The sequence below is a fragment of the Cavia porcellus genome, unplaced genomic scaffold (genome assembly GCF_034190915.1).
Source record: "Cavia porcellus strain 051 isolate PalLab524CR breed Dunkin Hartley unplaced genomic scaffold, mCavPor4.1 scaffold_9, whole genome shotgun sequence".
Lineage (NCBI taxonomy): Eukaryota > Metazoa > Chordata > Mammalia > Rodentia > Caviidae > Cavia > Cavia porcellus.
The window spans coordinates 72798110-72815889 of NW_026947492.1; the positions used below are offsets into that span (position 1 = coordinate 72798110).

The 17780-nt window shown below is 37.7% G+C and overlaps 1 protein-coding gene across 1 annotated transcript; it reads right to left on the reverse strand.

Annotated features, from left to right (window-relative positions):
• Nucleotides 1–4923: 4923 nt before the first annotated feature.
• On the reverse strand, nt 4924–5862 carry LOC100722119 (olfactory receptor 5P76). Its single transcript, XM_013144171.2, has one exon. It carries the CDS (start codon nt 5854–5856, stop codon nt 4924–4926), a length of 933 nt encoding a protein of 310 aa, XP_012999625.1. The 5' UTR covers nt 5857–5862.
• Nucleotides 5863–17780: the final 11918 nt, after the last annotated feature.

A 17780-nucleotide genomic window follows, 5' to 3' on the forward strand; every position in this document is an offset into this window, starting at 1 on the left:
CATATGGTTTAAATTAATGACTGTAAGTTTTCACTCATTGGTTTTTATGTCTGTCCATGGTCGAACTATTGCTTTGTGGTAAGTTTTAAAATTGAAAATTAAAAGTCCTTCAAAATTTAGCTTCTCTTGCAATTGCAAAATATTGTGAATATTATGGATTTCTTGCAATTCTTCATGAATTTTAAAGCAATCAATGAACTTCTATAAGGAAAATAACAGGAACACTGATAGACATTGTGCTGAATATTGATCATTTGGTATGTGTTGCCATTGTAAAATACTAAGTTTTCTGATTCATATTCAGAGGGTATTTTTCCACTTATTTAGGTATTCTTTAATTTTTTAAAGATGCATCATCATTTTCAGTGTTTATGCTTTGGGATACTTGTGCTAAATTCATTCTTCAGTTGTTTAGTTTCTAATTTTATAACATATTTTTCCTTAATTTCATTTCTATATTTTTCATTGCCACCATATTTTTAAAAAGAAAAAATTCCTTATTATATTATATTAAGTTATATATTACATTATATGATGCATTAAACTCATATCTTGCAAACAAATATTTTCCAAACTTCTTTCTTAATAGTTTCATTACTGGTCTATAAAATATTCATTGATTTTTATATGTTGACATTCTATCTTGCCACTTAATCATATCTAAAATACTTCTACTAAAATGTTTAAGATTTTCTCAGTGAAGAATGAAATCATCTGAAAATAATCATAGCCTAACTTCTTCCTTTCCTATTAGTATTTAATTTCTTTTATCTGCTCTATTGCTCTACATAAAATTTTAAGTAATATATTGAACAGAAGTCATGAGAGTAAACAATTTTATATTATTCCTAATATTAGGGGAGATACTCTCAGTTTTTCTGCATTAAGAAGAATGTCGATGGTATTTTGATTGGAACTGAACTAAATCTATATATGATTTTTCATGATAAAGGATGAACTTTTCTTAATAGCATGGTTCCACCTCTCCACAGTGTATATCTTAAAGGAAATAAAACTGTTAGAAAGGTATTTGTGAGCTTGATCCTATTTATCCTTGTGTGTCTATTATACTCCCTGAAAGTAAGAATTTAAAGCCAACAGAAGCAATAAGCAAGAGCAAAAATTTCAGTCAACCATTCATTATTTATTAAATTTATTTCATTGACTCATGTCAAATAAGTATTAAAGATTACTTTGTTCCAGAATTGTAAAAATTGAAGAGTAGGGCAACTTTAAGTTATTTAGCTACCTATATGCGGCTTCCATGAACTTCACATAGCTTCATTTAGTTTCAACTGGAGCTTAAAAAGGCTTTATAGAAGTAATCACACAACACATAGGAGCCTGCAGCATAAATGAGATTGCCCAGAGAAGTGCATGGCAGGCAGAGATCTGAGGCAGCAAAGAATGTGGGTATGGTTAGGATTTAAAATAAGAACAAAGGATTTATTCCTACAGTGTGTATCCTGAGGGATCAAGATGAAATCATGGGAAGTAGAGAGAAAACAAAGACCACCTTCAAAATCTTCTAAGACATGACAAAGGTCATTATATGCATTCTAAGATGCTTGGAGAATTTAATGCAAGAAATGTCTGTTTAGAATTATGGCCATGGTGGTCACATAGAGAAGGAAGTGGAAGAGAAACAGAAGAATAAATTTGATTATAGGGTTGTTTGTCTGTTTCATTTAAGGAAATAGGATGAATAGAATACATGTATATATGTAAAAAATAAACACGATCATCTCCAGCTACCTCTCTTAATACAAATGAACATTTCCTGTTTATCTGTTTGTCTATCTATCACTCTATCCAGCATCTATTTACCTATCATCTATCCAAAAGAAATATAGAGATTTTGTTGAGGACATGTCTCACACAAAAATTGTGGGAGAAAATTCCAACATCCACAGAGCATGTGAACGGATTGACAACACTGGCAAGAGTTGATGCAGTTTAGAGTTTAGAACTGGTCTTCAGGTAGGATTTATTCCTCTTCAAAGTGCCTGAGTCTTCTAAGACTTTCAGTTAATTGATTTAGACCTCTCTACATTTTAGAAGATAATCTGCTTCATTCAATGTCTATTAATTTAAATATCGATTAGTATTTTTAAAATGAGATCAAAGCAACATTTAGACTGAGGCTGGGTCACATAGTGCACTATTAATGCTTAGTCAGGTTGACACATGAAATTAATCAACACAGGGGTAGCACTGTGAACTAAATGTAAGAAGGAACAGCTTGAAGTAAAAGTGCTAACAGGGAAGATGGGAGAAATAGCACACAAATATTGGGTTCAGAAACAATGAGTCAGTGATTGAATGTAGGAGAGCAGAAGGAGAAGAGAAAGAAATATTCTTATGTTTTTCAAACAGTATAATGAATGACTGCCTCTTTCTGGAGAGAAACAGTTCAAGCAGTGATCTAGGCAGCAAATAGAAATAACTTAAGATAATCAGAGGTGAGACAGTCTAACTTTCCCGAGCTTCTTTAGCATGATGTCAGTCTGAAATTTGCCCATTCAATCTCTGAGTAGTATGGGAACTCTGCTCTTTCCTGCAAAGGAAGTCAACACCTTATATCTGACAGAGGAATTGCAGGTTAGCTAGGAGAACCTCATCCTACTCTGTATGGTGCCTCTTTACATTCAAGACTAGAGTCAGAGACCACAAGCACAAACCACAACTTTATGATCCATAACTCATACCCAACAGGAAAATTTCTCCATTAATTTGATTACTTGTTATAGTTTTTCATTTTACTGTCATACGATATTCAGTTGATGACAATAATTATCATGCAGATATCAAGAAATATTGCTACTCAAAATGATTATTATTTTAAACATTTGGAAGTATAGAAACTTCAAAATATAGCAGATAACTAGTTTTGAAAAATTCTTAATATAACTTAAGTTTTACAAGGTTATTTATGTGAAACAATTGTTAATTTTAAAATATCTTTATTAAATTTATTATGAATATGTGATTTATTATTTTTCCTAAAATTCCACCTCCTATGCTTACTAAAGGAATCTATACTGACTAATCATAATCAGCACATATAATTCAAACACGGACAGTATTCATTTTATTATCATATCAATGGGGATGTTATTATATCAAGTTATACAAAATTACAACTGTAACTGGGAAAATATTTTCCTGCCAAGTTCTCTCTTCAAAGCTTCTTTAATCTCCTTGTTCCTGAGATTGTAGATTAAATTATTTATTATTAGTGTTGTATGTTCAGGGACCAAGAAGAAAAATCCCCAGAGACAGAAAATAAACAAGGACCATGTTCAAGATCAAGACGTTGAACAATCTTTACCCTTAAAAAGTATCCTTTTCAATTTATGGTTATGGTTGCATGGAGAATGAGTTAGAAAGGAAACAGAAGACAAAATTTGGTTTGCACTTACTTTTGTCTGTTTTCTTCAAGGAAATTGAACCAATAGAATATGTGTATAAATGCAGCACGTACACACATGTACATATTCACTCTCATCTATTTCTCTACTATCTATTAATAATCAATTATCCATTAATCATCAATTATCTATCTAGAGTTTTAAGAATTTGTCATATGCAATTGTGGAAGATAAGTCCAAAACCAAAAGACAGGTAAACAAATTGAAAATACTGCTGAGGTGGATGTTGTTGCCTGGAGTCCAAAGCTTGTCTGCAGGCAGGTTCATTCTTGTTCAACGAAGCTCAGTCTTTTGTCTTATAAAGTTGACCAAATTCGGTAAAGCTCTTCCGCATTTTGGGGATAACCCATTTCATTCAATGTCCATTGTTCAAATTTAATCAGTCTTTTAAATACTATCAAAGTAATAACTGGATTTGTTCTTGGCCCCAGCACCAGGTAGACTGACACAGAAATTTAAGGAACACAGGAATACTCTAGTGAACTAAATGTAGGAACAGCTTGAAGTAGAAGGGCTGATGATATAGAACAATAGCTGATAAAGGTTGGATTCACAAAACATGAGACTTTCTGATTATAGAAATGCAGAGCAAGGAGAAAAATACTCTCTGTCTTCTGAATCAATAAAAGTGAAGATGTTGCCTCTTACTAGAAGGAAATACTTTGAGGCAGAAATCTAGTAGGGAAGACAAATAAATGTTCTAGTTGCCAGCAAACAGAGGCATCTCAAAATTCCCAGATGAAAGACAATCCAAGTTTTCCAAACATCTTTAGTGCGATGGCAGTCTGTATGGATGTCAGTCAGTTCAGAAATTTGCTCCATTAATTCCTTGAGTAATTCATGAAACTTGATCACTTCTACAAAATAAGTCATCCCTGACCTGATAGTGAAATTCACCACTTAGTGAGGGGAATCTCATCCTATTTTTGGTAGCCTCCTTATATCTAAGATTGGAATCAGATGTAAAAAATAGATTATAATTTTATAAGTCCACAAACTCATATCCAATAGATAACTTTAATGCAAGAAAAACATTTCCATTAACTTCACCGCTGTACTACTTTGTTAGTCTCAGATTGTACTCAATCACTAGAATTGCCATGCAAGTGTCAAGACAGTGTTGTTGACAACGGACACAATCTTCAGAATATAGAAGTATAATAATCTCGGTTTATAGAAGGTAAAGTACAATTGAGAAACTCTGCATGTAATTTTAAAAAATTACAAAAGATAATTTATATAGAGAAATTTTTTCTTAATTATGAATTGCCATTACTAAAGTTAACTCATTATCACACTTTGATTAATATTTTGCCTAAATATCCAGCTTCTCTAGTTACTAAAATTCTCTGAATGGGAATTGGCTCAAAATCAGTAGCTATATTGGCTCAAAATCAGTAGCTATATTGTAACCAGACACGCTCAATTTTCTTTTTAAGGTTATATCTATGGAATATTAGTATTATATCAACTCCTACCAAAAAAGATGTCACTAAGAAAATATTTTCCTACCAAGCTCTCTCCTCAATGCCTCTTTGATTTCCTTGTTCCTGAGACTGTAGATGAGGGGGTTCAACATGGGAATCACCACCATGTAGAACACAGACACCACCTTGTTCTGGTCGGTGGAGTAGCTGGACTTGGGCATCACATAAATGAAGGTAATGGTCCCATAGAACAGGGTGACTGCAGTGAGGTGGGAGGTGCAGGTGGAGAAGGCTTTGTGGCGGCCCTCAGTGGAGCGCATCTTCAGGATGGTGATGAGGATGTAGACGTAGGATACTGCTATAACAAGCACTGTGACCACAATGATGGAGCCAGCTGAAAATGAGGGAACCACTGCAGAGATGCTGACATCAGAACAGGAGAGCTCAACCAAAGGAGCAAAATCACAGAAAAAGTGATTGACTTGATTTGATCCACAGAAGAGTAAAGAAAAGAAGGAAAAGGTAAAGGAGGAAGCATTAATAAAACCACCTATATAAGTCACTGCAAGTAACTGGATGCAGACTCGTGTGGATATTTTGGTTGAGTAGAGTAGTGGATTGCAGTTTGCCACAAAGCGATCATAGGCCATGGCAGCCAGTAGGAAGCACTCAGCTGTCCCAAAAAATACAGCTGAGCCAAGCTGGATACCACATCCAAGGTAGGAGACTGTGTTAATCTCCACCAAGAAATTTACAAGCATATTGGGTGTGACAGAAGAAGAATAGCCTATGTCTGCAAATGCTAAACGACTTAGAAAAAGGTACATGGGATGGTGGAGCTGCGAGGAGAGTCTGATAAGAGTGATTGTGCTGAGATTACCAGATATGGTCACCAGGTAGATGCACAGGATGGTCATGAAGAGGATAACTCGGAGGACTGGATCGTCTGTCAAACCCAGCAAAATGAACTCTGTTACTGCAGTGTGATTAAGCTCCATCAGCAAATTAATGATATAATATAGTTAGTGCCAAACAAACCTAAGAGGCCAAGAGTACATGAAAAGGTTTGTAAATATGATGATTTCATTTTCATGAGTACGTATGCAAAGTTTATTATAAACACATATATCACTCAAGCCAAATTTGGAGTAAGAATTATATTTTATGTTCTTGTACCCTAAAGTTTATATATTAATGCATATCTACATTTAAAATTTTTGATATTAGGAGCAACACCATGTACACTATTCTTTTCATATTGAATTCACAATCTTTTTATACTAACTTCATGTTTAACTCAGCTCATTTCTTTATTGAATGAAGGTTACAATGAAGCTGAATATAATTGTGAAAGGGGAGATCTTAGGCTAGTCATTCAGTTTTCTGACAGTTATTATATAAAAGCCAGTACCTAATTATAAGGTTTGCAATGTCTCAATTAAACAACTTTTTAAAAAAAGAAGTAATATAAGTTTCTTGGTAGAACAAGGATGAACCATAAATAAATTTAAAATGAAGGCTAGGAATAAAGTTATTCATTGTAAATTTATTCAGTAATTTAATATTCTCAGTTAAAACATTATTTTAAGAAGTAGCTTGAGATAGTGACTCAGCATTTTATAAATATGCTTAATGAAATTAAAGAATGTTTATTCAAACACATCAAATCATTTCTTAAAGTAAGACTGTTCTCTTATGAAATGAGATAACATTACTTTCAGCACACTATAGAGTTGCATAAAGTTTCAAGCCGAAAACTTAATAAATTTACTAAGATTCACCCAGGTAGGAATCAGGTTTACTCTGAACTCCCAAAACTTTTAGTTTTACACATTTTATTTATCCGAAGTTTCTAATGCCTCAGATGCTATAGCGTTCAGACCAATAATTCTAACTGGTGTTTCTACATATTTAAGACAGTAAGCACTTCAAAGCTAGTGAATTTATTGGCATTGTGGCCACACAGTAAGTTTAGATACTGCTACCATGTGGAATTCTCATTTTGTGGGTGCATAAATGTGGATACTAGTACACAGATTTCCATCTCTCTATACATAGTAATTCCATTGTGGAAACTTATGTAATTGAGCTAAAGTTATTACCTGCTGATTGCTTGATTATATCTGACTTTTTTCGACACAGCACCTTGTGAATATGGATGCAATTTCAAAAAAATCAAGTCTTCTCAAAATTGTAAAGGGAAATTAATAAGCCAGATTAATTCATGTAAACCAAACATATTAGCTCTTAAAATAAGAATTCATTCATCTAATCATAAGAAATTCACAGTTCTTATTATACAGCAGCTATGTTACCTTTTTTATTGTTTGCTTTTGGGGATACATCTCTGAAGATTCTAGAGATTCAAAGGTGAATTCAAATACACTAGGGACCATTGCTATTGTCTTTAGTAAACACTGAACAGTGAATTTTCCACAAATGCAACTAATCTTCAAGAATCCTGCTAGTTCTAAAGGTTTTATGTTAGATTTTTGCCCTTTTATTTTATAAATTATTGAGCATATAATGTAATAAATTATTTCATGGGAAAACATGACTTCTAAGTTTAACTTTGAAGTTTCAGGTTAAAGAATACTATAGCATAACACAAAATAGTAACATTGATTTTACTAGTTCATCATCTATTCATATTAATGGTAGTATGTGATAGGTATAAAGTGATATATATAAAACAATCTACCAATAAGTACCTTAAACTATTGGAAGGTTATATGTGTATTTCAATTTTGAAGAATATTCCTTAAGTGTATTTTGGATTTCTTATATAAGAGAAGCTATGTGATATTTAAACTTGCATGTCTTTTTTTATTTCACTTAACATTATAATCTTAACATGTATCTATTGACTTATAAATGCCTTAAGTTTATCCTTTTGTAGCAGAATAGTACTCCATTGTGCATAAATATCACATTCTATATTGATTTATTCAACTGTTAGTGGACGTACGGCACCAGAATTGTCTGAAATGATAGAAAAAGGAAAAAACAAATGAAAAAGACTTTAGAAAAAATAATCTCTCAGATACAAAAAGTGACAATAAAAATGAAAGATATTACAGCAGACACAGAGAAAAAAATAGAACTTAGTAAAATGATGGAAACCATGTATACCCAACATAGAAAAGAAATGGAATCCATGAAACAAATCCAAGCAGAAATCTAAGAGACGAGTGTGTCCACTGAAAGTATATGCCACAGATTGAAAGAAGGCGAGGATAGAATATCAGATCTAGAAGTCAGATGTGCTCAGTTAGTTGAAATGGCTAACATAGGGGCTGGGGTTTTAGCTCAGGGTTTCAAGCACTTGCCTGGTAGGTGTGGGGTCATGAGTTTGAGTCCTTGGCCCAAAAAGAAAAGTTCACATAAGAAAGTGATGGTCAAGCATCTCATCATTACAAATCCCGAAGTTTACATAACCATCTTTAACTCTTCAAACTATTTCATAATCTAGATAATTCATAATCTGAAAATAATATAGTTTACTAAAGAAAAATTTGGGATTATATCTCTGATATCTTGTTTATTTAATTTGAACATAACTGATATAAGGAGAAAACCAGTAGTTTTTCCATGTTTAATAATATCTGTATAGTTTATTTTTTGAATTTATTATACCTCCAAATAATATTAAATAAGTTAAACAAATATATAAACATCTAATTTAACATTCTATTGCAATGATTGAAAAAATTGATAATTTAACAAAACCAGGATACAATAATGTTATGATATGGAGTTTGAAAGTTCTATAACAGCCAGATATGGTGGAATATACCTAAAATCCCAGCACTCAGGAGGCTGAGGCAGGAGGATCACTGAGAGTTCAAGGCAAGCCTGAGCTATGTGAATGAGTTCAAGGTCAGATTATACTATATAGTGAGACTTTGTCTCAAAAAACAATAACAAAACTAAAGCTTTATAACAGTAAACAGGTGAGTTTATTACAAATTAACCTTTCAAATTTACTGTAACAAAACAGAATAAATATAAATATTATCTTGAAAACAATAGTTTTAAAAAATAATGGTAATATATACTTTTCTGATGTTTTATTCATCTATATCTATATATCTATATATCTAGATACAGCTACAACTAGTTCTTTTCAATATCATGTAAACAACATCTAGGCAATAAAAGTGTTTAGTCACATTAGTTTTCAGGAAATTTAAAATTAAATGCATATTGATACACATCTATCAAATGGCCAAATGTAAAGAAGAAAAATACATTGAACAGTAGTAGAAATTCAGAGAAAAATAAGGTAGTGGATACATGGATGCGGACAATATAATTGTTGCAGTATTATAAGTTTTAAAATTTTTACCACTAAAAATTGGGAACAAATTTCTGAGTGGCCATGTAGTACTTAAGGATGCTGGTTACAGAATTTCTACAAAGAACCACTACATAAAAATTGCCTCCTAAAAAAGCAATTATTATAATCTTTCTCTTTGTTTCATTTGGTTGATTTCCTAGGTATTGGCTTAGTATGAGAGGCCCTTTACCAATCTCTTGCAGCAAATAAAATCTGTGGGAACTGGCAAATTTTCAGAATCACTAGTGGCATGGAATAGGAAATAAAATATACCTGAGGAAATACCCACATCCAAAATATATTTGAACAAGTTAAATTTCAGTTACTTTACTTGTTTTTTAAATGTTTAAGACAAACTAAGTCACAGCGTATGTCAGGATAAAAAGTTTTGTCGACATCACAAAGCCTTTTAGGTCCACAGAGGACAACTCTCCTCCTGGAGAGAAAGGACCTCCAAGGGGTGTCAAGGAGTTAGGGCCTCAGGTTTCCACAGAACTCTCACTAGGTGTGCCTCAAACTCAGCCTCAGCCTTTAGGTAAGAAAGTCACTACCTTATTCTTGTAAGACAATGTAAAGCCTCAAACAGTAAGTGAGCTTATCTCAGATGCCCAAGACAGCAAGTTGATTAAAATAACCCTCACTGACATTACAGAATGGACAGAAGAGAACTCTGCATTAGATATGAGTTCTTCACATAGCTTAATTTTTTTCTTATCTTAAAATATTAGAAGAGATTCTTCTTTCATATAGAGTAAAAATGTTGTGTCTCTAGTTTCCATGAACATTGTTCTATATTCATTAATAGCCACGTACTTATAGTTATTAACATATGGCAAGAATATACTTAGGGTTTCTGAGACAGTTGGACCAGAGTTGTAAATTTTTTATTTTCCTATTCCTAACAAAGTAGATATAGCAACAAAATTGAGCAGGACTTAGAAAATGCACAAAGAGAATAGTACTTCCAACACCAGATTTAAGCAAATCACCCAAATGAAATCTCACCATTATACATTGTAATCCAAATAGTGTACCTTGCAATCCAAATATTGTAATCTTTTTTCCAGTTTACCTCATCATTCAGAAAATTATATTTGCAATCCCATAGAAATATTATTTGTGTTCTAGAGAGTTAATTTCAAGCTGCCACTTCCAGTGTAACCCCTGGTGAGAATGAAGACACTAAGACATATTCAAAGTTATAGGTGATAGGATTATTTCCAAAAGATGTAAAGTATAAAACAAAAGAGAACATGGAGAAGTGTTCTGAGAACATGGAGAGAGATGACTGACACCCCTGCTCCCGGCTACTGAAGTCTAGCAATCTCTCCCTCAGACATGTGGTGTGGGGGGATATAAATAGCCTAAGCTTAGGGTAGGGCCCTAGGGCCATTAGAGATGCACAGGTATTTCACTGGCACACGTTTGGCGCCAGGGGCAGATTCTGAAGGGGGGGGGGGATAGAGTTACAGATAAATCTCTAGGGGCAGGGGAGACAGGAGCTCCCTGATTCCGGCTGAGGTCTTTTCTAGCTACAGTGTCCCATCTGGGCCAAAACCCTTTCATATCCCGTCTTATGATTATTACGAAAAGTGGCGAAGATTTCTCTCTTTAACTACTTACTGCTGGCAGGGGGCGCTGTACTGGAGCCTAGGGGAGTCAACAGGATGACAGTTGATGCCCAGGTAGACGCTGATGCCAGGTGTTTTAGCCAGGACAACTTTACTGGTGAATGCACGTATGTCAGACTGGAAAAACAACGAGACATGAGATTATGAAGAGACATGGCACTGTCACATTTAAAGACCCAGGTGATGTAGAGGGAAAGGTGCCTTTGATTTAGACATGTTATTCTATCAGGATGACGTTGAGGTAGGATCATTATCACGGTGAGGTAGAATTCTGAAAAATAAGTGTGACGTTAGAAGGAGTGAAATTATGAGAGGTGATTACTCCCCCATCTGAAAGCATAAAAGTTAGGAGGGTAGGTGTGTAAAGCTTGTCTCTGGTCTAGGAGTTGAGCCAGATAAAATAGGGGGAGTAGGGGAGATGGTGGCTGTACCAGTATAGGGAAGGTAAGGGCTTAGGCTTTCAGGGATGTCACGTTTAACCAGATAGCTGATGGTGGAAAGAACCACAACAGTTATCACATAGAACATTATAAAGATGATCTTACGCATGATGTGGGAGTCTCTAGGAAAGACTGTCAAGAGTCCTGCTATAAAATGATCATTAATAGAATGTAAGAAATTAGGAACCAAATTGGATAATAAAACATGATATAACATGATAATAAAACAGTTAACAGCCTGTTAACTGTGGCTGGTTAACTATTGCGTATCGTGCCTTCTTTTGGTTGTCTGTGTTTGTTGAACTGCCATCTATGAACCATGTGTCAAAGGCCAAAGAGAGAGGTGTGCTTACTGATGTGAGGGAAAGGGGTGGGAGCCATCTGTAAAAACTCAATACAGTCATGGTGAGGATGGCCCTCTGAGGTGGGAAGTAAGGTGGCTCTATTAAGAGGACCACTAGTTGCAATAGAGATGCAAGGATCTTGAGAGAGAGCTAAGTGTACCTGTTGAAGGCGAGAAGGGGTCATTAGGGCAGGGAGCACCTTATGTGAGATAAGGTCACGTAGGTGATGAGGTGAGTGTACTGTAATAGATTGCCCTAATGTAAACTTTTTAGCTTCCTGTGTCAGGAGGGCTGCAGCTGCCAGAGCTTGGAGACAAGGAGCCCATCCTTTTACTGTGTGATCTAACTGTTTTGACAAGTAGGCTACTGCTTGAAAAGAAGGTCCCTTTTTGTGTCCTAGTACACCTATAGTGTTGTGGCCCTGAGAAGTAGTGTATAGGATGGAAGGTTGGGTGGGATCAGGAAGGGTAAGAGCTGGAGCTTTTAGGAGAGCCTCTTTTAATTTTTGAAAGGAGACATGTATGAGCATAGTAGGATCTAGGGGTTCTGATAAGGGACCCTTAGTGGCCTTGTAGAGGGGTTGAGTTAGGGCTCCAAAGTTAGGAATCCAGAGATGAAAGAAATTAGCTAAACCTAGGAAAGATGTAACCTGCTGTTTAGTTGTGGGCACCTGGAGATCACGAAGAATTGCCTTACGATCTGAGGTGATGGAACTAGTGGTGGGGGTGAGAGTAAGACCTAGGTATTTGACTTTTGGGGAGGCTATCTGGGCTTTAGCAAGAGAGACCCTGTATCCATGACTAGCAAGGAAATTGAGAAAATTGGCTGAGTGGTGTATGGCTAATATATGGGATGGAGAACATAATAGAAGGTCATCTATGTATTGAAGAAGAACACAAGGTTTGAGATCAAGTTCTGTGAGGTCAGTAGCGAGAGCCTGACTAAAGAAGTGGGGACTATCTCTGAACACTTGGGGGAGCACTGTCCAAGTAAATTGTTGAGACCTGAGGGTGTATGGGTCAGTTCATGTAAATGCAAAGAGGTTCTGGCAATCAGGGTGCAGGGGGATAGTGAAGAAGGCATCGTTAAGATCTATAACTGTAAAGGGAGTAGTGGAGAGAGGGATATGAGAGAGCATGGTATAAGGATTTGGCACCACTGGGTGAGTTGGGGTAACAGCACTGTTAAATATCCTAAGGTCCTGTACCAGACGATAGGACCCATCAGGCTTGAGTACCAGGAGAATGGGAGAATTGTGGGGTGAATGGGTAGGTTTAAGAAAACTATTGTCTAAAAGCTGCTTAATTATGCTTTAAGTCCCCTTAAATGTTGGAAAGCTATGGGGTATTGGGGAACGCAGGGAAAAATTGAGAGATCCTTGAAACAGATTAAAACAGATGTGGCATGTGTAGCCAGAGTGGGATTGGATGTGTCCCAAACCATGGGGTCAACCAGAGAAGGAGGAAGAGGGGGAAATGGCTTTGCAACACATTGTGAGGCTGTTTGGAGGATTAGGGCTGTGGGAGAAAGTGAAGGAAAAATTAAGCTTTTGAAGAAGGTCTCTACCTAAAAGGGGTGTGGGACATGTTGGGATTACTAGGAAGCTATGGGTAAAGAAAAGAGTCTGGAATCTACATGGGACAGGCCCAGACTGCAAAGGTTGATTTGACTGGCTGTCAACGCCCACAACAGAAATCAAAGATTTATTACAAGGTCCTGAAAATTCAGGAAGTACACTATAAGTCACCCCCGTATCCACAAGCACAGATATTATTTTGCCTGAGACCTCCAGTGAGACTCGGGGCTCCAACAAGTTTACCAGAGTGGGGGCTGTGAGCCCCGAGTCCCGTCAATCTTCCACAGCAAGTCCAAGCAGGTCAGTCAGCAACGAATCTGGCATTGACAAAGTCTCCTGTGAGGGCGAAGGATTAGAGGATGGCTTAGCTGCTTGCTGGTGGCTAAGACAATCGCTCTTCCAATGTCCTTTAAGATTGCAGTATGGGCAGGGCCCTAGAGGAATGCCAGGGTTAGGGCAGTCTTTTGCCCAGTGTCTTTGTTTGCTGCATTTGAAGCTCGGTCCGGGCGGGACTCAGGCAGCCACACCTTGAGGATTTTTTGTCTTGGGAGCTCTGAGTGCCACTGCTAAGAGGTCACACTGATATTTAGCAAGCTTTAATTTTTGAGCTTGCTTCTCCTCTTTTTGAATCTTTATTGTTGAAGATATGGAAGGCTAATTTAAGTAGATCCCCTTGCAGAGTTTGAGGGCCATGTTCAACATTTTGTAATTTTGCGTGAATATCAGGAGCAGACTGTGAAATAAAATAAGAGTTAACAACAATCATCCCTTCATGAGAGTCTGGGTTCACATTAGTATACTTAATTAAGGTTTCCCGAAGCCGATTTAAAAACACAGCTGGGTTCTCACTAGCCTTCTGGACCTGTTCTAAAAGCTTGTTGCAGTTAGTATGTTTGTGAATAATCTTATTAAGGCCCACAGTCAGACATTTAATCATCTCATGTAATTTTGTTGAACCTTGTCCATTCTGATAGTTCCAGTTAGGATCTTGGTCTGGCACAGCTACAAGCCCAGGGTCGTTTTCAGTGGTGTGTGCCCTATGCCTGTGGTCAGCTTCTTCTCGAGCTGCCTGCCACAGCTGATTTTTTTCTTGCGAGCTAGGGGTGGTATTTAAAAATCACGTAAGCATCCTTAAGATGTAAATCATAACAATTAGTAATAAATTCAAATTGCCTGATATAATTCTGTGGGTCAACAGAGAAGCTACCTAATTTATGAGTAATCTGAGATAGATCAGAAAGGAAGAAAGGTACATGGATATTTACCAGCCCCTCAGGCCAGCTTGTTCTCAAAGTGGTAGCAGAGCCTGAGGAGAAGAATGTGGAGGAGAGTGCCATTGGGCAGCTATCCGCCCAGTAGACGTGTGTGAGCAATTATCTGCAGAGCGGCTACAGAGCAGCTGCCGCTCACCCTGGGACAAGGAAATACAGGCAGATGGCATCTCACCGTGTGCCTTGCAGCAAGAGGATTGTTGCCACAACCGTCATGTGAACTGCAACAGGGTGGCTGCTGCTGTTCACAAGAGGAGCCACAAGGGGGCGCCCATTGATGGTGAGACCCATCCAAACATGGTGGCACCCATTGACCATGTGGCCTGTCTGAACATGGCAGCACCCTTTGACCACGTGACCCATCCAAACATGGCGGCACCCTGTCACAGTGGCACCCGTCTGAACATGGTGGCGCCCTGTCACATGGTAGAGGGCCACTGCATGGTGACTGTTCCCAGCGCAAGCTGGAAAAATCACACTGCTTGCCAGAAGGGCACAACGGATGCCATCTAGTGTGGTGGGCGGGCGGCGAGAAAGTGTCAGAGGGCAGAGCAGAGCTGCTGGGAGAGGCCTGTATCACGAAAGGCAGAGAGAGAGACGATCGCACAGTGAGAGGTAACTTTGGTGCAGAGGGACCAGGGGTGGGGGAAGGAGAGGGCAGTGGGGAGCAAGATAAGGATGAGGAATCAATTTGGGGATATGCAGGTGGCAGGGGCCAAGAAAAAAAAATCGGAGGGACGTCATCAAGCATATCCTGGGGGCAGGATGAAACAGGTTGGGTCACGGTGGAGCTAGTTGAGAGTATTTGCATGGGATTACAGGACTTAATGAGAGACGGGCGTGTTCTCAGAACCAGGAACTCCTCTCTATGTATGGCAGCTCTGTTACCCTGTCACTGGCTCGGCAAAAATCGTACAGGGTTTGCAGAATGGAGGCATCAAATGTTCCTTCCCTGGGCCAATGCTTACTGAGGAGTGGGTATGTGGGCCAAACTTCCTGGCAGTAAAAAATAGTTTACTAGTTAGTTTAATAGTTTAATAGTTTAGTTTTAATAGTACTTTTAATTTTTAGAGTACGTAAATTGGAAATTAAGCATTGTAAAGGCGTTTTTTGGGAGTTAGAAAAGACATTTCCCATGACTGATTCAGGCAAGAAAAAAAGCCATGGTCCAGAGAATAAGCCGTCACTGATTCTGTGGTGCCACACAGCCAGTGAAGTTTCAAAAACTCATATATTCTGAGAATTTTACGAGTGGAGTTTATGTGAGGTCAGTAGCAGTTTTGCCAGTGAAAGCACGAGGCTTCTAAGGGAAGTGAGGGATTTTTTAGTGTGGGCAGTCCAAAAGCTCTGCTTTGGGCTATCAGAACCCAAAGAACGTGAGAGATTTTAGAGTGTGGACACAGGCTAAGCCCAGAAAAAACCCTGCTCAGGGCTGTCCTAGGGACGTGAAAATGCCAGAGACCCATGCAAATGGGGGAGAACGGTCGACTGAGGCCTGGCCCAGTGCCATGAGTTTCCTAGAGTGTGCTCACCTGAAATCAGTCTGGTTGGTGGTGCGTGGAGGCGGCCAGTGACAAGTGAAATCCATCTTGGGAGAAGAAAAAGCATGGAATTAATCTAGGATGTTATCCGATTCGTGAATCGGCTGAGTGACTCAACTGGGAACTCAAAACGAGTGTGTCCCAGGAGTTAATCGCCTGCCAATCGAGTCACAGCACCAAATGATAGGATTATTTCCAAAAGATGTAAAGTATAAAACAAAAGAGGCCTTTATTCTGAGAACACAGAGAAAGATGACTGACACCCCCTGGCCACTGAAGTCCGGCGATCTTTCCCTCCGACACGTGGCGTGGGGGGATATAAGTAGCCTAAGCTTAGGGTAGTGCCCTAGGGCTATTAGAGATGCACAGGTATTTCATTGGCACACGTTTGGTGCCAGGGGCAGATTCTGAAGGGTGGGGGGAGATAGAGTTACAGATAAATCTCTAGGGGCAAGGGAGACAGGAGCTCCCTGATTCCGGCTGAGGTCTTTTCTGGCTACAGTGTCCCATCTGGGCCAAAACCCTTTCAATAGGCAACCAAGGGGTCCTACGTCTCATCCAAGTGAGGCAATATGGACAATGGCTCTGATTCAAGACTTCTCCCAGAATTTATTATCTTGTGAAGAAGGTAATGGTTCAAGGATGAGTGACAGTGAGGATGGTGAGAAATACATGAGTAACTTGAGATAGTAGCCAGGTGGGCAGAAAAGCATCTTTGCTATGTGCTAAGAGAATGATATACAGAAGGATCACTTTGCATAACTCAACTAGGGTAGCTTTTAAATGGTTTCAAAGGGCATTGCTTCAGTCTCTGATATGTAAACTTTTGTGTCCTGGGGAGTCATAGCCTCTTACTTTGAGCCTCATCCCCAGCTGACATTCCTGGAGCTGAGTGGCTCTTCAATCCCACCACACTCAGTGTTTTACAAAGAACACTTTTTGAACCAACAGGAAATTGTCAAATTGGCTTCAAGGATTACACATCAGTATCTTAGCTAACCTTATTTGCAATGCCTAAGCCAATTGAAGGGAGAAGGAAATAACATAGCCTGCTCTATACATATCAATATATGGAAATAAGACTCAATTTAACTAAAGTTTCAGCATTGTTCTGTATTCAAGGAGAAGTGTCCTGCTCATCTTCTATGTCATCCCATAAGAACTGACTTGGAAAGGGTAAGCATTAAATCTGGGTGTCAGTTTAGAAGCATGGCAATTTTGACAGCATTTTTCATTTTCATCTTCACTTTCTTTATATTTCAAATTTTATTTCTTTTATTTCCCTGTTCCCCATCTTTTCTATCTCTGCTAGTATAATTATTAAGATTGATTAATCTTTAGATAGTTACTTGTGTGATATTATTATTGAATTCTTTTTATTATAAATAGTGGCATAGCTGTTGCATTTAGTAGATTTATGTCAATAGTTTGTTTGTCTCTTGTGCACTATAGTTAAAGATCTTTAGCCTGTAGTTAAGAGTAGTACGGTGGAAGCTTTTATTATTTCTTACAGTATGTCAAAATCCAGTTTGTCTTTGAAAAAATTTTTTTTGTCTTTTTTGTTTTTATCGGTACCGGGGATCCAACTCACGACTGCCTGCTTGCAAGGCAGGTGCTTATGCTGCTGAGCTAAATCCCCAGCCCCGTCTTTGACATTTTTTGTGGTTGCTGATTTTGTGCTATTGCTAATGTTGTGTAGGTATTGTTACTGAGTTTTACTATATGGAAATATCTGTTTTTCTTTGTGTCATCAAAAGTACTATGGTTCATTTTCAGAGAG